This window comes from Pan paniscus, chromosome 6, assembly GCF_029289425.2.
Source record: "Pan paniscus chromosome 6, NHGRI_mPanPan1-v2.0_pri, whole genome shotgun sequence".
Taxonomy (NCBI): domain Eukaryota; kingdom Metazoa; phylum Chordata; class Mammalia; order Primates; family Hominidae; genus Pan; species Pan paniscus.
Genome location: NC_073255.2, coordinates 177,459,985 through 177,485,686, shown reverse-complemented (window position 1 = coordinate 177,485,686; position 25,702 = coordinate 177,459,985). Strand labels below are relative to the sequence as shown.

At 50.8% G+C, this 25,702-nt stretch overlaps 1 protein-coding gene across 1 annotated transcript; it reads right to left on the bottom strand.

The window, feature by feature from the left end:
• Positions 1 to 604: 604 nt before the first annotated feature.
• Positions 605 to 22,762, bottom strand: ADCK2 (aarF domain containing kinase 2). The gene is made up of 8 exons (XM_003813390.6): positions 21,421 to 22,762; positions 20,927 to 21,073; positions 16,411 to 16,539; positions 14,589 to 14,684; positions 8,485 to 8,736; positions 6,005 to 6,133; positions 4,917 to 4,970; positions 605 to 1,056 (listed from the first exon to the last, which is right to left on the bottom strand). The coding sequence occupies exons 1-8, from the start codon at positions 22,351 to 22,353 to the stop codon at positions 916 to 918; spliced, it is 1,881 nt and encodes a 626-aa protein (XP_003813438.1). The 5' UTR covers positions 22,354 to 22,762; the 3' UTR covers positions 605 to 915.
• Between the last annotated feature and the right edge of the window lie 2,940 nt (positions 22,763 to 25,702).

Sequence of the window (25,702 nt, the reverse complement as noted above, 5' to 3'; positions counted from 1 at the left end):
CTAGTCGGCCAGCCGGCCACATCAGTTCAGCTCTGAGAAGAAAGCCCGTGGTTGGGCCTGGCAGAGAGGGGCAGGTGGTGGTCACTGCAGGTCTGTCCCTGGGCGCTGCCATGGAGAAGAGGACACACTGGTTATATTAACTCTGTTCATATTCACCAAAATTAATGCCTGCAAGTGGACAGGCGCAGACACTGTGGCAGAGAAACTGTAGTTCCGGACTAGCGTGTGAACCCGGGGCCATGTTAAGGAAGTGGCCAAGCCATTCTGCTCACGTCCCCGGTATGTCAGCCACTTTCATCAGTTTTGTTTTACCTTGTAATAAAAGTTACCAAGGAGTTAGCAAAATCTATTAAAAATTACCAAGAAGATAATTTGAAGTACAATGAAATTTGCCGTAAGTGTATATTATGCTGGCAGGTAGCACCTGCATGATATTTATACATAAAGAGTGTGTGTGTGTGTGTGTGTGCGCGCGTGCGTGTGCGTGTGCACATGCCACGGATCAGTAGGACTTGATGGCATTTTCTAACCTGAATATCAAAGTCTGGGAACTACCAGCAGTACCCATCTGACCAGGGAGTATAGCGGGTCAAGAAATGAGAAAAACAGGAAAACAAAATAAATTTATTCGTCCTCCTCCACAGAACATTTTCCCTGAAGGAGAGTGTCCCTGGCACCTGGCCCAGCTTCCACAATGGAATGGATAGGCCCCTTCCCTCCTTTTACTCCCTAATTGGCCCAAAGCTTTTGAACAGACCCTCAAACCAAGCAGAGGAAGCCATGGTGTGCCTTCCACCACTGGAGGGTTACATTTGAAATTGGTGTCCCAATTTTAAAACGTCCCAGCTGCCATAGGAGAGGCTCTTGGGAGTGGCCTCCAGCTCTTGACAAGGGCCCACAGAGGCCACTGCCCCATCACGGGGGGCACACTGGGCCCGTGAGGAGGAAGGGCCTCGCTGCCTCCAGGATGTCCAGTTTGGGGTCCAGTGAGCGGCCAAGCCCCTCCAACACCATGATGGCAAACACAATGGAGGCAAAGTTGCTCTCAAGCTTTACCTGGAACAGAAAAACAGAACAGTTCATCTCAGAACATGCTGATACAGGGACGTGTGTTCTGGATAATCACCTTGCTGTCCACTCTCAGCCTCCCTCAGACCTGCCCACGGGATGTTTACCATTTACCTGACATTCTCTTCTCTACCACGTCATCTCCCCAACCATCTCACCTACTCGCCCAGCCTCCCATCTACTGGACACACTAAGGAAAAATCTAGGGGTGCGGAATATACTTTTCTAGGTTTCTGTCCATGTGTGTATGAATGAATGACCAAATAAATCTTTCACACACATCCCAGAAACTATACATTTAAATACAGGTAATTCTTCAAAACCTACAGTAACCTTTATGTATGTATGTATTTATTTATTTATTTTAGAGACAGGGTCTCACTCTGTCACCTAGGCTGGAGTGCAATGGCAAGATCATAGCTCACTGCAGCCTTGAGCTCCTGGACTTCAGGGATCCTTCTGCCTCAGCCTCCTGAGACTGGGACTCTTTTTTGTAAACAGAGGGTCTTGCAATGTTGACGAGGCTGATCTCGAACTCCTGGCCCCAAGCAATCCTCCCACCTTGGCCGCCCCAAGTGCTGGGATTATAGGCAGGAGCCACGTCAGCTGGTCTACAATAGCCTTTTTAAGAGACAACACACAGGCCGGGCGTGGTGGCTCACTCCTGTAATCCCAGCACTTTGGGAGACCGAGGCGGGCGGATCATGAGGTCAGGAGATCAAGACCATCCTGGCTGATACAGTGAAACCCTGCCTCTACTAAAAATACAAAAAATCAGCCGGGCATGGTGGCAGGCGCCTGTGGTCTCAGCTACTCGGGAGGCTGAGGCAGGAGAATGGCCTGAACTCGGGAGGCAGAGCTTGCAGTGAGCCAGGATGGCTCCACTGCACTCCAGCCTGGGCAACAGAGTGAAACTCCGTCTCAAAAAAATAAAAAAAATCAGAGACAACACACAATTGACTGCTCAAACAGGGTACAGCTGTCCCTTCAGAGCCAGATTAGTAGTAATAACAATTGACATAGATTCTTCAACTATTCTTCAAAAGTATCATCATTATCCCCATTCTATAGAGAAAGAAGCTGTGGCTCAGAGAGGTTCAATGACTTGCTCAAGGCCACTGAGTGAGGAGGAATAGAGCCAGATGTAAATCTAGAAGAACAGGAATCTGCTTTTTAAGTGGACAGAAGGTCAAGAAATGGAAGGTTGAATCATGGGAAATATTCTTTGTTAGAAATTAAAAAGTATTTGTCTCCGTTAAGGGCTGGAAGGTTGTCGGGGTCAGGCGGATCCAGAAGCAGCATCATGCTCCCAGGAGCAGCTTGTGGAGTTCCAGCCTGGCAGATTGGCCACACAGGCTCTGGTCTGGGTGGGAACCCAGGGCTCTAACACCTCTGGGAATGCTTTCATTCTGAAGCTGGGAGGGGGGTTCTTAGTGTGGATTAGATTCCTTTATCTCTATGTTACTGTCAAATACTTTATTTAAAAAAATTAAGTGCTACCTGAATAGATATTTCTTCTAAGGAAGATATATTATACAAATGGCCAATTGGCATATGAAAAGATGTTCAACATCATGAATCAGTAGAGAAATGCAATCAAAACCACAATGAGACATCACCTCACACCCATTAGGATGGCCACTAAAAACAAAACAAAATGACAAGTGTTGGTGAGGATGAGAGAAACGACCCCTTGTGTACTGTTGGTGGGCATATAAAATGGCACAGCTCCTATGGAAGTTCCTCAAAAACTAAAAACATACCATGTGATCCAGAAAACCTACTTTGGGGCATATGTTTAAAAACTGGAAAGCAAGAACACAATGTATAGACCTTACTGGCTACATTAAATGTTTTTAAAACTTTTCTAAAATTTGAAAGTAGGATCTTGAAAAGATATTTACACATTCATGTTCACTGCAGCATTATTCACTATAACCAAGAAGTGGAAGCAACCCACGTGAACATCAACAGCATCAACAGAATAACAGGCCAGGCGCAGTGGCTCCCGCCTGTCATCGCAGCACTTTGGGAGGCCAAGGCAGGTGGATCACTTGAGGTGAGGAGTTCGAGACCAGCCTGGCCAACATGACGAAACCCTATCTCTACTAAAAATACAAAAATTAGCTGGGCATGGTGGCACTTGCCTGTAATCCCAGTTACTTGGGAGGCTGAGGCACGAGAATTGCTTGAACCCAGGAAGCAGAGGTTGCAATGAGCCAAGCTTGCACCACTGCACTCCAGCCTCAGTGACACAGTGAGACCCTGTCTCAAAAGGAAATCCTGTCACATGTTACAACATGGATGAAACCTGGGGACATTGTATTGAGTAAAACAAGCCAATCACAAAAGGACAGTATTCTTTATAATTCCACTTATATGAAATATCAAGAGTAGCCAAAATCATGGAAATGTAAAACAGCATGATGGTTCCCAGGGCCGGATGGAGAGGGGAATGGGGAGCTGGTCAATGGCTGTAGAGTTTCAGCTCTGCAAGATGAGAAAGACCTAGAGCTCTGTTGCATAATGCTACACTATGCATCTGGAGAGGGTGGGGGGGTTAAATTTTATGTGTTTTTCATCACAATGAAAAATTTCCAAATGTTTTCAAACTTAAGTGCCTAGTGAAGTGCTTGGAGTGCAGTAGCTGCCCTAGGCCCTCTGTCTCCTCTTCCATCCTGGGAACAGCAGCAGCAGCAGCAGCAGCAAACACTCAAGGCCCCTCACCCACCGTGCTGGAAACTGTGTGGGGAGCAGATGCTCAGAGTGAGCCACGGAGGCGGGAGGACCCAGCAGCAGGCGGGGGCTTGGCCCACATGGCCACAGGTGAGCTGCTCGGCCTCTCGGCTTTGGTGCCTGCCTCTTGGAACACTGAGGGGATAAATTGGTTACTAATAGATGTCATATAGTTAAGTAATGCAATGGAAAAGGCCATCTTCCAACGAGGTCCTCCCTTCTCCACCTTCAACACTGCTTGTCCCTGGCCAGCAGCCTTAGTTTAAAGAGTGCCAGAGACTAGGCTCCATGACAAGGCGACAGAGCCGGGGCACAGGCTAAGATGAACCATGAGGCCAGCTCCCTCTAATGGACTACAGCAGCCAGGCAGGGGCCACAACAGTCCCGCTAGGGCCTCTGAAAGCACCAGGACACGAGGCATGACCCTCTAGAGCGGCCTCTGGACCCCAGGACTTCATTCCACCAGGAAAGAGCTAAGCATGACTTACATTAACACAAGCATCATGAATGTGAACCAAGGAGGGAAAGACATGAAAAGCCAGAGGTAGGCTGTTTCTACATTTTTAAATACACTTTTCTACATTTAAATGTCACAGATACTTAGACTGCACTGACTTGACAGATAAACAGACTAACAGCTACGAAGCACTTGTTGCAAATGGCTTGTTACTAAAAATGCTTTCAAAATATATAATAGGCTGGGCACAGTGGCTCACGCCTGTAATCCCAGCACTTTGGGAGGCCGAGAAGGGTGGATCACCTGAGGTCAGGAGTTCGAGATAAGCCTGGCCAACATGGTGAAATCCCGTCTCTACTAAAAATACAAAAATTAGCCAGGCGTGGTGGTGGGTGCCTGTAATCCCAGCTACTCAGGAGACTGAGGCAAGAGAATCACTGGAACCCAGGAAGCAGAGGCTGCAGTCAGCTGAGATCGCGCCACTGCACTCCACCCTGGGGGACAGAGTGAGACTCTGTCTCAAAAAAAAGAAAAACAACAACAACAAAAAAACAAGAACCATATAATAGAAGCGCCTCCCACCACCCTGTGTCCTCCCATTCCTCCCTGCCCCGTCCCACCTTCCCCAGAGACCTCCCCTCTGAATGGCCCTCACCTTGTGAGTCATCAGCAACTTAAAGACACTAGAGAGAAGGCTGGACACATGAAGCTGGAAAAACAAAATAAAGGCTAATGCAGACAACAGAGCCTTCCAGAACTGCTGATTTCCCACCACCCCCACACTCTCAGCCCCGGCATCCCACCCCACTCCCCCGCCAGGGCACACATACACCAGTCAGCACAAAAGGGACCATCTGACAAACTCTGAAAGGACTCCTCCAGCACAAGCCCAACTCCACCTCAAGACTCGGTCACAGAGGCCTTTGGAAGACAAGCCTTTGAGCCCCACCCACCCCATCCCTGAAGCAACCACAAAAATCACACCTGCCTATAATCCTAGCACTTTGGGAGGCCAAGGCGGGCGGATCACTTGAGGTCAGGAGTTCGAGACCAGCCTGGCCAACATGGTGAAACCCCATTTCTACTAGAAATATAAAAATTAGCCGGGTGTGGTGGCAGGTGCCTGTAATCCCAGCTACTCGGGAGGCTGAGGCAGGAGAATCGCTTGAATCTGGGAGGTGGAAGTTGCAGTGAGCCGAGACAGCATCACTACACTCCAACCTGGGTGATACAGCAAGACTCCATCTCAAAAAAATTTTTAAAAAATCACACCTGGATAGACTATCAGCAGGGCCAGCGTGCCAGTGGCCACTCCTTGTCTGACCCATTCCTGCTAATGTGGCCATGAACTTGGGGATAAAACAGTCACATTTGCTAGAACTGTGTATAAAATACAAAGCAGGCTCTGGCTTGGGTTTAAATAAGGGACATGCGCATTGGGCACATCATTTGGCTGCTTGGAGACCACAGTCCTCCCTCCCTGTATGCTTGGCTGTCCCCAAATGAACAGCGACCCCTGGATGAGGAAGGAGCTGCAGCCTCCTAAGTGGCACTGCACAGGGAGGCCCCCTTGAGCACAACGGACTTCACTGGGGCTCCTCATGCCTGGAAGATGTGGGGTGGTTCTTTTTCTGCTTTAAAACTCACACCCCTCATAAAGAGGTCTCCCTTAGACCCAGGATCTGCTCTGCCCCAGGCCAGGTATGGACTCCCCGGCCCCTGTTCCGCAAGTGACCTGCCCACCTTCTCCAGGGTGATGGTGTTCTTCCTGGCCTGGGTCACCAGCATGGCCATCTCGGTTTTGAACCCCTCCACGTCCCTGCACTCGCTGGCCCGGGCATGATGCAGGATCAGCTCAGCCACTCTCTGGCCCTGGAAGATGCAACAGAAAAGGGACTTGGAGTGGAGCTAGCATAAACCTGGATGCGGTGCCCAAGCGTCTTTCTCATCTCAGCAGCTCCACCCTGACTTTTCTGGCATCTTGCTTTTGGCTCTTCCTACTCGGGCTGTGACCTTTTCCCTTTGCCCATACCTATAGGGAGGAATGCCCCCACCCCCGCTGCACTGCGCCTCAGTGCTTAACCTTGGCCCAGGGGACACTTTCAAACCAGCTGCAGGCCCCAGCTTTGGGTTTGCCCTCTCAGAGGCAGGGACTGCCCTGCATTTTGCTGTTTAAAAAAAAAAAAATTTTTTTTTAAAAACAGCCAGATGCAGTGGCTCACACATGTAATCCCAGCATTTTAGGAGGCCGAGGCAGGTGGATCACCTGAGATCAGGAGTTCAAGACCAGCCTGACCAACATGGTGAAACCCCATCTCTACTAAAAATACAAAAATTAGCAGGGCGTGGTGGTGGGTACCTGTAATCCCAGCTACCTGGGAGGCTGAGGCAGGAGAATCACTTGAACCCGGGAGGTAGAGGTTGCAGTGAGCTGAGATCATACCACTGCACTCCAGCCCAGGGAACAGAGTGAGATTCCATCTCAAAAAAAAAAAATTAATTAATTAATTTAAAAAAAAACAGTTCTCTTTTTCCCAGTGTTTTTCTTGCTGGAGAATTCTTTGCCAGCCGGCCAGAGGGCCTCCTCACAGTCACCCACGACGTAGTGCTTTCACTTGACTCTGCAGAGGCCTTGCCGAATGCCTTTTCTCTAAATAATCATTCTCAACCACTGCAGCCCCTCAGAATCACAGGGGAGGCTGCAAAAACTGCTCATGTCCCCACATCAGACGTGCCAGCATGCTGTGCCCCTCTTAGAGGCTGTGTTCTCTATGCTGTCGCATCTCACCAGCCTGCCACCTTGCAGCAGGTAGCACACACCAGGGGCAGCCATTATCTGGTCAAGAAGCCAGCATTCCTGCTGACCAGCTGGATGTTTGCTGGAGAAGGACCAGAAACTACTAACACGAAACAGCGCTTGTTTCTTCCCACAGTCCCAAACCATCTGCCACTCAGAACTGGCCTGATTTGCACCCAGCACCTGCTAACAGAAAGCCCCTTAAGGGCAGCCTCGCCTCCTGTCCTCCTGCCTCCCTCCACTCATTTCTGGCACACTGGCAAGTGTGAGCATTGACAAGAATGACCGGGCTAAGGAGACCTGTCCTGTTTCAAGACAGAGACATTCTGGCTGGGCGCAGTGGCTCACACCTGTAATCCCAGCACTTTGGGAGGCTGAGGCAGGTGGATCACCTGAGGTCAGAAGTTCGAGATCAGCCTGGCCAACATGGTGAAACCCCATCTCTACTAAAAATACAAAAAGTGGCCAGGCATGGTGGCATGTGCCTGTAATCCCTGCTACTCAGGAGGCGTGGCAGGAGAATTGCTTGAATCCAGGTGAATGTTGCAGTGAGCTGAGATCACGCCAAGGCACTCCAGCCTGGGTGACAGAGCGAGACTCTGTCCCAAAAAAAAAAAAAAAAGACAGAGACAGAGGCATTCCCCAGAGGATAAAAGATTCACCCCCTGCCCAGCCTGTAGTCCTAGCTACTCAGGAGGCTGAGATGGGAGGATGGCTTGAGGCCAAGGCAGCCTGCGCAATATAGCAAGACCCATCTCCATTAATTTTTTGAAACTTAAAAAATAATAATAATAATAAGATCTCACTCTGTCACCCAGGCTGCAGTAGAGCAGTGCAATCCTAGCTCACTACAACCCCAAACTCCTGAGCTCAAGTGATTCTCCCACCTCAGCCTCCCAAGTAGCTGGGACCACAGGCGCACACCACCAAGACTGGCTTTTTCTTTTTTTTTTTGAAATGGTGTCTCACTCTTTCACCCAGGCTGGAGTGAAGTGGCACAATCTCAGCTCACTGCGACCTATGCCCCCCGGGTTCAAGCAATTCTCCTGCCTCAGCCTCCCAAGTAACTGGGATTACAGGTACACACCACCATGCCTGGCTAATTTTATATTTTTAGTAGAGACAGGATTTCACCGTGTTGGCCAGGCTGGTCTCGAACTCCTGACCTCAGGTGACCCACCTGCCTTGGCCTCCCAAAGTGCTGAGATTACAGGCGTGAACCACTGTGCCTGGCCTATTTTCTTATTTTTTATAGAGACAGGGTCTCACTATGTTGCTCAGGCTGGCCTTGAACTCCTGGGCTCAAGCAATCCTCCCCGCTCAGGCTTCCAAAGTGCTGGGATTACAGGTCTGAGCCACCATGCTTCACCAGCTCTTTTAATTAAAAAAAATTCACCCCAACTTCTGTGGTCCCAGTGCGTCTCACCTGCCCCATCACCACAGCCATGAAAACTGCCCGGAAATTCCTCAGGTCAGGGGCCTGCAGCTCCGCCACAATGCCAGCATCCAGCAGCACCAGTCGCAGCGGGCACAGGGAAGATGGCACGGCCACCACCAGAGTGTCACAGATGTCCGCCTGCTGCAGCTGCGCCTCCTGACTCGAGGACAGGCCGTCGGCACCCTGAACCAGGATGTTTCCAGGGTGAAGGTCTGCATGGACAAAGTTATCCACAAATATCTGGAAGGAGATCACAATGCTCATGAGTGAGTCACCCCTACAGCACCACCCAACCTACAGAGAAAGAAAGTTGCCAGGTGACAATAAGCTCCCAGCAATCTATCACAGCCGCAAAGAGGTGCATGTCCTATAGACCCTTCTTGTTTAGATGTCAACTCAGAATTTGTACAAGGACGAGCTAAGTTAAAGTTTTCAAGAGAAAAATTATTTTCAAAGTAAAAAGCATTTTTAAAAGATTATAAAGGGGCCGGTCTCAGTGGCTTTACACCTATAATCCCAGCACTTTGGGAGGCCAACGAAGGAGGGTCACTTGAGCCCAGGAGTTCAAGGTTACACAGAGCTATGATCATGCCACTGCCCTCCAGCCTGGGTGACACAGCAGGACCCTGTCTTGTAAAAATAAATAAATAAGGCCGGGTGTGGTGGCTCACGCCTATAATCCAACACTTTGGGAGGCTGAGGTGGGCGGATCACTTGAGGTCAGGAGTTAAAGACCAGCCTGGCCAACAAGGTGAAACCTCGTCTCTACCAAAAATACAAAAATTAGCTGGACATGGTGGCACATGCCTGTAATCCCAGCTACTCGGGAGGCTGAGGCAGGAGAATGGCTTGAACCTGGGAGGCAGAGGTTGGAGTGAGCCGAGATCGTGCCACTGCACTCCAGTCTGGGCGACGGAGCGAGACTCCATCTCAAAGAAAATAATAACAAAAATAAATAAATAAATAAAATAAAAAGTCTAAGGCCAAACTGCATTTGAAATGCCTTATTTTTACTTTATGATTTGAATCATTAATATTCTAACTAAAATAATTAGCTATTTATTAAAGATTTCCCCAAACCTCTATGTTCTTTAAATTCATAGAACTGCATTTCTTTAAAAACAGCTCATAAATCAGACTTTCCCTCCGTTACTTCAACCTGTCCACATCAGTGAGGTGTGAGAGCGAGTGCCACTAGCAGCCACATGCACACAGAGCCCTTCTGTGGAGGAGGACACAGTTCTCAGGACATACTGGTATGCAGAATTAGAGGAGCAGGAAGGACACGGCTTTGAACCTGCTAAGCTGGGCAGCAACCCCCAGGGATTGTGTTGGATTTGGCACGGCTTGTGGAACAGGAATCAGCCTCCAATAACCGGTCATCTCGGAGGTCAGGGAAACCCCAGCAATCCTTCCACGGGGGATGAGAGGAAAGACCAAGGCAGGAGCAGAGCAGCTGCTGGTGGACGGGCTCTCAGGGACTGCTTCCAGCTGACACGGGGCCCCAAGCACTGTAGATCCCCTCCTCCCTGTAAATCCAGGCCATAGACCCCATCCCTTATGGCGGCAGACCATGAAGGGACTGTCCTAGTCCAGACTGTGGCTTTAGTAGGGATAAGGGAAGCTGCTACCGGTGTGAAAATCCTGGGACCTGGGGGGCTGGGACCTGCACACCTGCAGGACATGGTCACCAAAGGCTGGGCTGACCCTCCAGCGAAGCTGGTGCCTCCTAAGTAGGTCACTATTCTTGGCCCTGGTATACATTTTTTTTTTTTTTTCTGAGACTGAGTCTCACTCTGTTGCCCAGGCTAGAGTACAATGGTGCGATCTTGGCTCACTGCAACCTCCACTTCTTGGGTTCAAGCGATTCTTCTGCCTCAGCCTCCCAAGTAGCTGGGACTGCAGGTGTGCACCACCACACCTGGCTAATTTTTTGTTTTTAGTAGAGACGGGGTTTCACCACGTTGGCCAGGCTGGTCTCAGACTCCTGACCTCAAGTGATCTGCCTGCCTCAGCCTCCCAAAGTGCTGGGATTACAGGAGTGAGCCACCATGCCTGGCCTAATATACTTTTAAAAATTCACTGAGCATAATTTAAGATCTATGCACTTTATTGAATGTTGCTATAATTCAGTTTTTTTTTTAAGTTTCTGAATCTTCTGGAACCTTGCCCTCACCTCTGCCCAGGGTCTCATGCCCCGATCCTGACCCCAAAACTGGAGGCCCCTCATCCTCTCTCCACTCCTGGTGCTGCTTCATGCTGCTTCTCCCCTGGCTACATCCCTCTTGTGCCCCTTGGAGCCCTGTTCCTGCGAACAAAGTCCTCTTGCCACCGGGTTCTGACTGCAACTACTGAATTGAAACCTAGGTGTGCCTCAACAATCCTGCTTCTCCAGGAGCCAGAGGGGTGGGAGCTGCTGACTCCCCGTCCCACAGGCCCTGGGGTGGAGTGGAATTGGGGTTGGAGTGGTGTCACCTGAGCCCACCCCCGCAACGGCTCTCAGCCTTCTGCATGTGCGTGTGTGCTGTCAGCCTGCAGGACTCCACCTGCTCTGAGCGCCCCTGCTGCGGGGACTCCAGACGTGCCTCCACCAACAGCTCTGTCTCTGACTCCTCGATTCATTCTCCAGCTCTCACCACATGCCTGGGTCCTCCCTACCATGATTCTTCGCCTCTGAGACCTGGGTATTCTTCTTCCCTATCCGCCTCGACCCCATCGCCCATTCCTGTCATCCATCCCTTCAACCACTGTCCTCTGTCCCAACCACGAGAAAGTCCAGACCCCCGACAATCTAAGATCTTCTTCCTTTGCTCCTGCATGGGGGCTGCTAACAATGCTGGATCACGATTACTGCCAACGAAGGCAGCCATAACTAGCGTGGCTTAGGACTCACTGCGGCTTCTTAGGAATTTCCACTCCTTTAACCATCATGGTGACCCTATGAGGAAGGCACTTCTTATCCTCTTTTGAAAGATAAGAAGCCTGACGACAAAGGTTAAGTAACTTGCCCCAGACACTCCTCTCTGCCCTGAGCTAGTAAACTGGAAGCTGAGATTTGAACTCAAAACAAATCCTGCTCTGGGCTCCTAACCCCCAGGCTACACTGCAGATAGGCAAAATACCCCTCTGCCTCTCCAACACCAACATGGCTTGCCCCTCCTGACAACCATCCACATTTTCCAAGTAGCTCTTTCTAGTCCCAGGGCAGCAATTTCAAACCTCTGTGTTCTCTTTAAACCTCCTCTCCCACGGCCCTCTGCATCCTACTCCCAGCAGAGAATGGCCCCTTAGTTCACAAGGAAATAGAAGGTTTCCCATGGAAGCACCATCAAATCCTGTCCCTGTGCCTGTAAGTTTCTCCATCCCTCCAGCCCAGGGTTTCTCAGTCTATTGCTGGGGGTGGGGACGGCTGTCCCTGCACTCTGGGGTGGTAAGCTCCTGGCCTCTTCCCAACAGCTGCCAGTAGCACCCCCAACCCCCAACTATAACAACAAAGAATGTCTCCAGACATCGCCAGATGTCCCCTGGTAGACAAAACCACCCTGTTGTAAACCACGGCTCTGGCCTTTGTGAAACAAAGAATGCCCTCCTGATGCGGCCAGGCCCCTCTTCAGCTGGGGGGCCTTCAGAATCCTCGCTGGTAGACCCAGGAAAGACAAAACCAACCAAGAATTCTTAGGAGGTGGAAACCCAGGTTCTTAGGAGGAAGAATACCCGGGTCTCAGAGGAAAAGAATCATGGTAGGGAGGACCCAGGCATGTGGTGAGAGCTGGAGAACTTGAACATGTTTAAATGTCCAAGAATCAAAATCCACCTTCTGACTCCCCTGCCTCTCGTCTCACCCTCCCACTCCAACTCCACACAGTGGACATGAGGTTGTGATATTAGGGCATTCCTCAGCATAAAAACCTCCTATGTCTCTTTATGTTTGTTTGTTTGTTTGTTTAGACGGAGTCTCACTCTGTCGCCAGGCTGGAGTGCAGTGCTGTGATCTCGGCTCACTGCAATCTCTGCCTCCTGGGTTCAAGCAATTCCGAGTAGCTGGGACTACAGGCATGCACCACCACGCCTGGCTAATTTTTTGTATTTTAGTAGAGACAGGGTTTCACCATGTTGGCCAGGATGGTCTCGATCTCCTGACCTCGTGATCCACCTGCCTCGGCCTCCCAAAGTGCTGGGATTACAGGCATGAGCCACTGTGCCTGGCTTTTTTTTTTTTTTTTTTTTTTTTTTTGAGACAGAGTCTCACTGTATCTGAGGTTGGAGTGCAGTGGCATGATTTTAGCTCACTACAACCTCCATCTCCTGGGCTCAGGTGATCCCACCTCAGCCTCCCAGGTAGCTGGGACTAAAGGCATGCTGCCACCAAATGTGGCCAATTTTTGTATATATTTTTTTTTTTTGTAGTGACAGGGTTTCGGCATCTTGCTCAGGCTGGTCTCAAACCCCTGGGCTCAAGCAATCTCCCCGCCTCAGCCTCCTGAAGTGCTGGGATTATAGGCGTGAGCCACTGCACCCAGCCAAAACTCTCCTATGTTTTAATCTGGGCACTGGGATGCTTTTTAAAAATTCACTAAGTATCATTTAAGATCTGAGCACTTTATATTTAAATATTATTGGAATTCAATTTTTTAAAGTTAAGGGCAAAAATCTTCAAAATGAACTTATCTGCCCTGGGATTAAAGTCCAAACTCTTTCACAGATTTACTAGACCCTTTGTGATCAGGCCCCTCTCACCTCCTCAGCCTCCTCTCACCTCCTCAGCCTCAGCAATCACTGCCCCCTTCTTCAAACTCTCTTCCAAGCCATACTAAGTGCTTTCGTCTCTCCAAGAGCACCATGCAGTAGCTCACCCCAGGCCTCAGCAAAGGCTGTTCTCTCTAGACAACTCCCTGCCGCCTGTCCTTATGTAGTGACACCTAGACCTTCACACTGCAGCTGAGATGGAGCCACTTCCTGAGTGAATCCCTGGGTTAGCACAGTCTCCTCCGAAATGACCTTTTGGTACCCCGTACCTATCCCTATAAATCATTTACTTAGTCGTCGCCTGTCTTCCCAAGGAATAGTATGTCATGAGCATTGTAATTGTGTCTGTTTTGCTCACTGCTGTAACCCCAGCCCTTAATTCAGTGCCTGGCACCTAGCAGGTGCTCAATAAACATTTGCTGAACAAATGAGCAAAGCAGCATTTAAAATAAGATATTGTCTCGGCTGTTTGCTAAACTACAGGCAATGCTGGCAGAACTGGGTCATGGTCACCCTTCTTCCCACAGCACACAGAGCATGAGCCACTGACAAAGCACTTAAGAGGCCGGGCACGGTGGTTCATGCCTGTAATCCCAACACTTTGGGAGGCCAAGGTGGGAGGATCGCTTGATCCCAGGAGTTCAAGACTGCCCTGGACAACACAGTAAGTCCCTACAAAACAATTTTTTAAATTAGCCAGGCTTGGTGGCTCATGTTTGTAGTCCCAGCTACTCAGGAGGCTGAGGAGTGAGGAGGCAGGATCACTTGAGCCCAAGAGGTTGAAGCTGTAGTGCATGGAGATTTTGCCACTGCACTCCAGCCTCGGCAACAGAGTGAGACCCTATCTTAAAAACGGAAAAAAAAGGCCGGGTATGGTGGTTCACACCTGTAATCCCAGCACTTTGGGAGGCCAAGGCGGGTGGATCATGAGGTCAGGAGATCGACACCATCCTGGCTAACATGATGAAACCCCAACTCTACTTAAAAAAATACAAAAAATTAGCCGGGCGTGGTGGCGGGCGCCTGTAGTCCCAGCTACTTGGGAGGCTGAGGCAGGAGAATGGCATGAACCCAGGAGGCAGAGCTTGCAGTGAGCCGAGATCGCGCCACTGCACTCCAGCCTGGGCGACAGAGCAAGACTCCGTCTCAAAAAAAAAAAAATAAAAGAGCTTCACAGACACCATGGCCATTTATGGTAGCCTCCACTCTTTCTAGACCAGACTTTCTCAACCTGGCAGCTTGCTGCTTCGCTCTCCTTCCCACCCAGATAGCCAGAGTCCCAGCCCACTCCCCATCTGCAAGCTGACCACATGCTGGACCTGAGCCCGCTCCAGCCATGAGCTCACCATCTTCAGGAGCATGTTGATCCCCAGCCGTGCAATCTTCCTTTTCAAGTCCACAGGAATTCCTGCCTGCTGGTAACTGGACACAGGCACACTCTCCTTCAGAAAGACCAGGGAGAGAACAGCTTAATCCCAGCCAGCCTGTGATGCTGGCTCCTCCTCCCACGTGGCACCACAGCGCTGTCTTCTCACTTATTGGGAAGTAACCCGAAGAGTATTTCCTTTCCTAGAACCCGTCTGTCATTCAGCCATGTGCAGTGGCTCACACCTGTAATCCTAGCACCTTGGGAGGATTGCTTGAGCCCAGGGGTTCAAGACCAGCCAGGACAACATGAGGGAGAACCACCTCAGCTCGGAAAGTCAAGGCTTCAGTGAGCTGAGATTGCGCCACTGCACTCTAGCCGGAGTGACAGAGACTCTGTCTCAAACAAAACAAAACAAAAATCTGTCATCCACACATTGATTTGAACTTATTTACATTCCCTTCTATAACAGCTATCAGAAGGATGACAAGTCACATAGGTTTATTGGAAAGGAAACCTATCAACTCTGCTATTGAAGATAAGAGATGTGATGTCCTGAAAAGATAGGGGTGGGCACCAGAGAGCTGATTTCTGGGCAAGAATCAGCCAATGGGGTCTGGGCAACGTAAGGAGACCCCATCTCTACAAAAAAAAAAAAATTACCCAGGTGTGGTGGCTAACACCTATAATCCTAGCACTTTGGGAAACCAAAGCAGGAGGATCGCTTGAACTTGGGAGTTTGAGACCAGCCTGGGCAACAGGGAGAAACCCAGGCTCTACAGAAAAATACAAAAATTAGTCGGACATGGGGATGGTGGCTCGTGCCTATGGTCCCAGCTACTTGGGAGGCTGAGGTGGAATGATCACTTGAGCCCAGGAGGTGGAGGCTGCAGTGAGCCGAGATCATGCCACTGTACCACAGCCTGGGCAACAGAGCAAGACCTTGTCTCAAAAAAAAAAAAAAAAAAAAAATTGTCAAAACAACCCATGGAGATAGATCTTGTTATCCCTAATTAACAAATAAAAGAACCAAAGCCCAGAGAGGTTAAGCAACTTGCTTAAGTTCACACAGCTAGAAACACTGTGTGGTTCACGTCATGTTCATGAGATTCCCTGAATCTCATATCACCATCTGTAAAGAGGAGGCTGGGCTGGGTGCAGTGGCTCATGCCTGTAATCCCAGCACTTTGGGAGGCCAAGGCAGGCAGATCACCTGAGGTCAGGAGTTCCAGAACGGCCTGGCCAACACGGCAAAACTCCATCTCTACTAAAAAATACATGTAATCGCAGCTACTTGGGAGGCTGAGGCATGAGAATCACTTGAACCTGGAAGGCGGAGGTGGCAGTGAGCTGAGATCATGCCACTGCACTCCAGCCTGGGCGACAGAGTGAGACTCTATCTCAAAAAAAAAAAAAAAAAAAAAAAGAGAGAAGGCTGAACTAGAGTAGAGGATAGCTAGGGCAAGTGAGATGACACAAGGTTGTTCAGCACTTTCTCTGTGCCCAACTCCTCGTTTTGCATTCAGAGTGTCATTTACTCCTGAGACAGTCCTCTAAGGCAGGTCACCAACTAATAAAATGGCAGAGCAGATTTTCAATTCTAGGGGATCGGGCCACACCCAGTGCTCTCAGCTACCTCACTACAACACTGCCTCCCCCCGAGGCCAACACATCCCAGCTCCTCACAGTTTTACAGACACAAATCCCATCCTCTCTCCAGACTGAAGCCTTTCTGTGGGCTGGAGACGGGCCACTGCGAGTGGCAAGTGAAAGGTATGGCCAGGCAAAGCCACCACTCTTACTTCATACGTTTCCACCAAGACTTCTCTGGTGACAAAGGGGCGCAGAGGGGTGGGGAACTTGACGGCTTTCACATTCCGGAAGTTGACCTGGAAGTGTTCTAGATTCTGAGCTTCGTAACGCAGGTCAATCTACAGAGAAATGGACAGAAAGGATGAGGGCTAGTCTGGGTACAGGCACAGTGACATCTGCAATGCCAAGGAGCTAGCAAGTCATGAGATCCACCCCACCTTCCCCACCAGCTTGCCCCGCAGAACTTGCCCAGAAACTCAGGAGGCGACATCCGTGGGCTACAGCCTGCCCCAGCAATCCCAGATCTCTGTGTGAACTCCTGGAGGCTGCAGACAGCAGGTGCCCTGGTGGGCTTTGGGCTGCACTGCTTCTCCGCTACTCTCGCCCTTGCCACCCGCCTGCCTCACACCAGCCCATGAGTCCCTTCCCTGTCTCCCTGGGGTCTGGCTTCTCCAGGCCCAGCCCCCAGCCCTCTCTTTCCATTAGGGCCAGCGTGCTGTGGGCGCTTCCACACAGGGCTGCCCCTCCATCTCGCGGCAGCTCTCCACCCACCGCATCGACACTGCCACTGCTACTCTCCCCAACCACCACTCACCAGACCCAAAGGACCACTTCCAGGTTTATCATCAACCTCTGTGGGCATCCAGGGCTGGTGCCGCTGCTGACCTGGCTCTCCGTGGTGGCTCTTCCCCCGGCACCTGCCCTTCACTCTCCTGGCACCCCTGCTACCTCTCACTGTCCCGTCTTGGCTGGGTCTCCTGTGCCCCCAGGAGCTGATGTCCTTTCTCCTGACCGAAGTGAGCGTGTGTGTCCCCTTGACAGCCACCAAGCCCTCAGCCGGCGCCTCCTCTGACAGCACCTTGATCCTCAGGTCAGACCTCAATGCCAGTCTCCAGAGTGATATATCCAATGACACCTGGATGTGGCCCGGTGGGAGCCCAGAGACCCTGAAGCTCTGTGCCTAAATGGAATTTCCCTTCACCATCCCCACGCACTCAGTCACCTTTGAGTCCCCAGATCATGCCTTCTCTCTTCCCCTCCGTGCACAGCAATGGCCCAGTGCCATCAAGTCTGCAGCCTCACCGCCCTCAGATCAGTCCCTGTCCCCCAATGCCACTCCCAAGGCGCATGACCTCAGGTCCAGTCACCTGAGCACAAACAGAGGTGCCTCGAGTGTGCTCCTTGACCCATCCTTCCTCTCCAATCCATCACCTGCATGGTGAAGTCTGCATTCCTTAGAATGGCATCCAGGTAGGTCATGATTTGGCCCCTACTTCTCTGTCCAGGTCCATCTCTCATGGCACCTTCCCCTGCCTTTTACCACCCAAGACCTGGCCTCACCCAACTCCATATAGTGCTCGACATCCCAGAGTGGCTAACACCCCCGGCTCTCCTCTGGCTTCTTTACTGCCTCGAATTGGAATGTTATTCCCCCACTTGGTCCAACTGCAAACACCACTCACCTTTCAATACTCAGCTCAAGCTAAGGATACCAACCAAGTCCTCCTCTGAGCCCTGATGAACCATGCTGAGGTTCAGCTAGGCTCAGGTTCATTGCTTCCAGGGCCTCCCTCAGATACCAGATGGCTCAGTCCCTGACATAAAATTGCACAGTATTTGCATATAACCTATGCATATCCTCCCATATACTTTAAATCAGCTCTAGATTAGTTATAATACCTAATACAATCTAAACGCTCTGTAAATCATTGTTAAACTGCATTGTTAAGGGAATAATGCAAGAAAAAAAAGTCTGTACATGTTCAATACAGATGCAACTATCATAGACCTAACTACATTTTTTATTGAATCCGGGGATACAGGACTCATGGACAGAGGGCTGACTGTCTTTCTTTTTTTTTTTTTAGATGGAGTCTTGCTCTGTTGCCCAGCCTGGAGTGCAAAAGCATGATCTTGGCTCATTGCAACCTCCGCCTCCTGGGTTCAAGCGATTCTCCTGCCTCAGCCTCTCAAGTAGCTGGGATTACAAGTGTGTGCCACCATGCCCGGCTAATTTTTGTATTTTTAGTAGAGACAGTGTTTTGCCATGTTGGCCAGGCTGGTCTTGAACTCCTGACCTCAAGTGATCCACCTGACGCCGCCTCCCAAAGTGCTAGGACTACAGGTGTGAGCCACGGCGCCTGGCCCTGACTGTCTTTCTTAGGGATAGGAAAGCTCACTTGTTTTCTTTGCTTACTAGCGTCTAACAGAGTTTTTTGTTTGTTTGTTTGTTTGTTTTTTTGAGATGGGATCTCACTCTGTCACCCAGGCTGGAGTGCGGTGGTGTGATCATGGTTCACTGTAAACTCTGCCTCCCAGATTCAAGCGATTCTCCCACCTCAGCCTCCTGAGTAGCTGGGACTACAGGTGAGCACCACCACGCCTAGGTAATTTTTTGTATTTTTGGTAGAGATGAGGTTTCACCATGTTGCCCAAACTGATCTCAAACTCCTAACCTCAAGCAATCCACCCACTTCAGCCTCCCAAAGTCCTGGGATTACAGGCATGAGCCACCACACCCAGCCCTAACAGAGTTTTTAGTCACTGTTACATAAACTTATAAATGAATGGAGAGACACTCACACACTATACCCAGACCCACAACTCTAAGGTTTCCAGCCTAGGAACATGATGGGACTACTGAGAGACGGACACAGGCTTAGTAGGAAGAGCTGATTTTTAAGACAAATGGGGTGTGATTCAGAGATGTGAGTTTGAAGTGATGGAACCACATGATGTCTGTCAGACTTCCGCAAGGGGAACTGAAACTCAGATGAGTGGCAGGACTGAGAGGAATTAATGCAGAGATGGTTGTTGGAATCGATGCTATTTTCTCTGTTTTAATTTGCTTTTATTATCAAATTACATTGCTCTGTAGCTATGAATGTTTGTGTCCCCCCAAAATTCCTTTGTTGAAATGCTAAGCCCTAAGGTGATGGTATTAGGAGATGGGGCCTTTAGGAGGTGATTAGGTCATGAGAGCAGAGCCTGCATGAATGGATCAGCGCCTTTACACAAGAGACCCAAGACAGACCCCTTACCCCTTCTACCATGTGATGACACAGAAGGTGCCAATTATGAACCAGAAAGTGGGGCCTCACCAGACATCGAATCTGCCGATGCCTTGATCTGGAATTTTCAGCCTCCAGAACCTCGAGAAATACATTTCTGTTGTTTGTAAGCTACTTAGTTTATGGGATTCTGTCTGAACAGATTAAGAGACTTTCTAAACATTGGAATGAATCCCTAGGACTTAAAATCTTAAATCAGAGCCTCCAAACAAATACTCGGCAGGTTGCTTCTGAAAACCTCCCAATTCCTGCACTACCCAGCAAGGAGCCAACAGGTACCTAAGTGGAGCCCCGACCACCCCAGTGTGTTTGCTAAGTCTGTATCCTTATACAAAGGTCCCAAGGGCCCTGAGCATGAAGGAGGTCCTTGTTGACTCAATTGCCCTGGAATCAAAGCAGAACAAAGGCACAGTATGTGACTTTGCTAATTATTTTCTCACTCTGGAGTCATTGATTATGGCAGAAATAATGCTAGATGTTCTCCACCAGAATCATTTCCTTGTCACAAAGGAAGACTGTATTTCCCAAGCTCACAGTTACACTGGGCCCAGGCAGTTACAGCTCTGATCAGTGAACAGGAAAGAAGTGATGTTTGCCACTTCCAGGCCTGGCCACAAAATTTATTACATGACCCTGCATGGCCTCTGCCTCCAATCCACACTGACCCCAGATGACACATGTTGAAGGAGGCAGTGCCAAACTTGGGAAGAAATTGAGTCCCCTGAAACTAGGGAGTAGAGCTCCCTCTCTTGACCATACGGTGGCTTAGTTCTGTCATCTCAGCACTTTGGAAGGCCGAGGAGGGAGAATGGCTTGAGCCCAGGAGTTCAAAATCAGCCTGGACAACATGGCAAGACCCTGTCTCTGTTTTTAAAATAATAAAATAAAGAGCTCCCTTTCTCTGCCTCAGTTCACCTGCATAGAACTTTGTTTTTTGTTTTTATTTTTCTTTTGAGATGGAGTCTCACTCTGTCGCCCAGGCTGGAGTGCACTGGCATGATGTCATCTCACTGCAACCTCCATCTTGGGTTCAAGCAATTCTCATGCCTCAGCTTCCTGAGTAGCTGGGATTACAGGCATGCAGCACCACGCCCAGCTAATTTTTGTATTTTCAGTAGAGACAGGGTTACACCATGTTGGCCAGGCTGATCTCGAACTCCTGGCCTCAAGTGATCCACCTGCCTGAGCCTCCCAAAGTCCTAGGATTACACGCATGAGCCATCACGCCCGGCCAGAACTTTGATATAAGCAAAAATTAATTTGTTGCATTAAGCCACTGAGATTTGGATGTTCTTTATCAGCTAGTGTTACCAGCTCTAACACATCATATGAGTTATGACATACCAGAAAATTATTCATTCAACATTTACTAAGTAGCAGCTAATGGCAAGAACTATGTTAGGTGCTATTTACAGCTGAGGGGAGGAGAACTCACCTGTTGAACCATCAGCTTCTCAAATTCCTCCACAATCTCAGGCAAGCTAAGCCACTTGATGCCTGGCAAAAGTCCGAGGACTCGGCTGCCAATCTTCATCAGCAGCAGGTCCATATGCACCTGAGCGAGCAGGCCAGGGTGCAACACCTGTCAGAAAGAGGAACCGTGAGACAGGAGAAACCCGCTGGACACATTTTACCCAGCCAGGGCTGGGTCCCACCATCCAAGCAAGAGCCAGGTGGCTTCTCATCAAAGAAAAGAGGATGTGGTCCCGACACCCAAGCAGTTAGTTCACTCCAGACTCAGTTCATTTTCCTCTATCAGACTATTCACACCGCCACTTCAAGCCAATAAATGAAACAGCTTGCATGAAATAAGCACTCAGATATTGGTCAGGCAAATAGAAATAAACGTGGGGGCGATTTGCATGGCGGTTGTTTCTGATCTGGGATAGCTCAGTGGGTAGGTGAGCTATGAGCTCTCAGAACACTTACTTTCACTGCCACGGGGATGAGGTTGGTGGCCTCAGGTTGGTGGCCAGGGACCTGAGCCCAAGACACCCCTGCATTTGATCCAACCAGGTCAGCTTTAGGGAGGAGCAGCCTTTCTAGAAACGACTGGTCTGCGAGATTTTCTGGAGGTTTCCGGCCATTTCCAAGGTATCCAAAGAGCTCTCTCAGCCCACCGACTGCCCCAGTATGTGAGAAGGGCGGCAGACAGGAGGCCCTGCCAAGTCTCTGGACGCTGTCAGTCTCCAGGAAGGCAGTGTTGGCGTATGCTTTGTACACTTGGGCCACGCAGCCTGAGCCCACAGGTTCCCGGTTCTCAAAAGAGAGGATGCTCCCCCAGTCATCCCCAAAAGCCTGCCGAAGGAAGCGCTCAGTGTGAGTCCACGGGTGGGGCGTCACTCGGACATGCAGCTTGGAAAATTGGGCACAGAAAGCCTCCGAAAACAGATCGCGCCGGGTGCTGGCCCACTGGCCCAGTTTGATGTAGGTTGGGCCTGAGGTCTCGGTGGCTTTCAGAAGCAGGTGGAGCCAGAGGGTGGAGACGCTGGGAGCCAGGTAGGTGAGGGGGTAGAGGAGTAGGAGGGGGAAGAATTTCACCAACAGAGCGCCGGCGCGAAGCCAGAGGCGGAGATGCAGGAAGACGCCGCCCAGAGGTCCCGCTCGGGGGAGGCTCTCCGCGGGCCCCGCGCCAGCCGCCCCGCTGCAGCGGACCCTTCGCCGACCCAGAACGTCAGGGGCCCCCTCACCCACGTCCCCGCACAGGGAGACGACCTTGGGCAAAGTGCCCAGCAGAAGCCAGCAGAGCCTGGCATTGCGAGGGCACTCGGAGGGCCTCAGGAGGCTGAGTCCCTGTCTGAGCTCGAAGCACCTCAGGTGCGACAGGCAAACCCTGACGGAGACGCGCCAGGGCGCCACCATCCTCCCGAGGCCCGCGACCCAGGCGGCCCGCCCTCCACTTCAGAGGCGCCCGCTCAGGCGAGGCTGCGGTGAAGCCGAAGCCCGGCCCTGCCCCCGCGGACGGAGCTGCCCATCTGGGCCGGATCCGCGCCCCGCTCCCTCCCGCACCTCGCCGGGCCTCAGGCCGGAGGCCCGCGCCCCGCCCGACACCCGCCGCGCCGCGCCGCGCGGAAGGGGCTGTCAGACGGCACCAACTGCGGAACGGGAGGAGCCAGGACCCACGCGAAGCCAGGCCCCGGGCGCACGCGACCTGAGCGAGGGGGCCGCGCGGGCGGAGGCAGGGGCCGGGCAGCCGCAGGGTCACCGTGCGCCCAGGGGCCAGTGTGAGATCGCTGGGGTGGCGGGCACCAGCCCAGGGCGCGGGCGCAGGCGGGGGTCGGGGGGCGGGGCGGAGCGTGGAGGGCGGGCGGAGCGTCGGGGGCGGAGCGTCGGGGGCGGGCGGGAGTGCAGGTGCAGGGAACCGAGGCACCGAGGGCTGTGGTGGAGCGGAGGGGCGCGGGAGATGGGTGGGACGGATTCCGCCACTAGGTTGAAACTGCCATTGCAAAATTATAACAGATAATGAAAGAGATCTGACCTAACCAACTCCATCTTGCTTCTAACCTCCAAGCTGTCCTTGTTCATTCCTGGGCGTTGGCTGAACTAACTTTGGGAGGAACTTAGTTTATACTTTATAGTTTAAAACAGAGATGATAACAGCCCTTTCTTAAAACAAACCTCCTTCTTGCCTGGGGAATAGACTGTCTTTGTAGGACTAACAAATTAACCAAAAGATTAGAAAGTATGGTTTAGGAGTCAGGCAGCAAGGCTACAATATTCTGACCCTCCCTAAACTGCTAATAAGATCAGCGCTCAAGATATTTTGCACACCCTGCACTTGATGGATCAACTGACACCTACCAGATCGATAAACCAGGTCATCTGATCTTAGGCCCCCACTCCGGAACTAACTCAGCACAAGAGGACAGCTTCAGTTCCCTAAGATTTCACCTCCGACCCAACCAATCAGCACTCTCGACTCACTGGCCTTCCCCCACCCACCAAGTTGTCCTTAAAAACTCTGCTCGGGGAGTAATAATAAAACTCCAGTGTCCCGCGCAGCCTGATCTGTGTGAATTACTCCTTCTCTATTGCAATGCCCCTGTCTTGATAAATCGACTCTGTCTAGGCAGCAGGCAAGGTGAACCCGCTGGGCTGTTACAGGGTGGCCGGTGGGGGCAGAGGGCTGGGTGCTGGGCGGTGAGGGTCGCAGGGAGCAGAGGGTCGGTGGCAGAGGCCCGGGCAGCCAGGGTCCCTTGACCCGCCCCTTAAAGAGGACGGCGACCCCAGGCCAAGACCACCCTGCCCTTGAGTCCTGGGTCCTGGGTAGCAAAACGCAAAGGCACCCTCTATGTCCCCCTCCCCATGTCTGTCGTCCCACTGACATCTTCGTATCTTTCATTATTCCAAAGAGCATGGCTGAAAAGTATGAAGGCAGGTTCTGAACACAGGTCCGCTTTTCAGCGGGGGTTGGTGGGGGGTGGTGTTGGATGGGGGTAACTGGGCTGCAGGGGTAGGAATTGGATGCTGTGTTCTCGGCTGCATTAATTCGGCAATTGTGTTGGACCTTGGGGAAAGGCTCCGGAAAGGCCATATTCATTCATTCAATAATACTCATTGAGCCCAATAAATATTTCTTGAGCCCAATCTCATATTTGTCGAGCCTCAATAATATGTACTGACCAAGCTAGGTCATGTGCTGGACCCTGGGAAAGCGGACACAAATATCCTGCCCTTACTGGCTGAATATGTAATGAGGGGGACCCAACATGGGAACATATAAATGTGCAATTTCAATTTTTTTTAAAAAAACACCCATGATAAGAAATGAAAATGTGCAGTTTCAAAGTGTGGCAAAGCCATGCAAGAAATGACCAGGCACGGTGGCTCACACCTGTAATCCCAGCACTTTGGGAGGCCGAGGCAGGGGGATCACTTGAGGTCAGGCATTCGAGACCAGCCTGGCCAATGTGGTAAATAAAATCCCATCTCTACTAAAAATACAAAAATTAGCTGGGTGTGGTGGTGCATGCCTGTAGTCCCAGATTATTCAGGAGGCTGAGGCAGGAGAATGGCTTGAACCCAGGAGGCAGAGGTTGCAGTGAGCCAGGATCGCACCACTGCAATCCAGCCTGGGCGACAGAGGGAGACTCTGTCAAAAAAAAAAAAAAAAAAAAAAGCCATGAAAAAAAAAAGATTACCGGAGGCACACATAGCATGCGACTACCCTGGAGAGGAAGGGAAGGCCAGAGAAAGCCTTAGAGGAGGGGGCCAAATAAAGCCCTAAACATAGGAAGGAGTTTGGTGTGAGGTTTGGCAGGTGGGGATGTTGTATAACCTCGAAGAACCAAAGGGAAGTCAGGTGGCCCTGTGACCAAGGGGAGAGGGGTGGAGCTTGGAAATCAGCCCACAGAGCCATTGAAGGGTCCCATGGTACTGCTTCTACAACCATCTTCTCTGTCCTTTGAGATTTTTGCAGCTGCCTGCCTTGAGGGACCACAGTCACCTCTACATATAGACAGGCTTTATCCCCATGTGAGTGAGAGGCTTCCACAGAAATCTGCCCAAGGGTGGGTCTGTGGGCATCATAAGTGGAAGGGGCACTAAGGAAAGAGAAGCAAGGACAGGCCTATGCACCCGGTTCCCACTGCTGGAAGTGTGACAGCCATCCCTTAAGGAGGTTCCCAAACTGTGGGACCAAGGCTACAGACAGGAATGCGGGGGAGGGTGACCAGTGGCTCCTCTTGCCTTGATAACTAACAATCCACTACCCAGAAGTCAAACCTACCACCACTAGCTTGCGATAGCACTAGCCATTAATTGCCCCCTTCCCTAACTTCCTCCTGATTTATTTACCCACTCTATCTAGGAGAAAAAAAAAAAGATGTATAGAATATTCTTGTGTGTCTCTGATTCACCAAAGGGCTAATTGAGGACTTAATTTGAAACCAGGGACCCTAGGTTCTAGCCCCCTAATTAGGAGGTAACAATATGATTCCAGTACCGCTCTCTTCAAAGCACAAAAACAACAACAACAACAAAACAATATGATTCCAGGTACGTCTTTCTGGACCTTTGTTTCTCCTTAAGCAAAACACTGGGGGGGAATTTAATGAAAGCTATCCAAATTCAACTAAAAGCTCTAGGCTGGGCTCAGCGGCTCAGGCTGGGTGTGGTGGCTCAGGCTGGGCGAGGTGGCTCAGGGGCTGGGCGTGGTGGTTTAGGCTTAGCGCGGTGGCTCACGTGTAATCCCAGCACTTTGGGAAGCCGA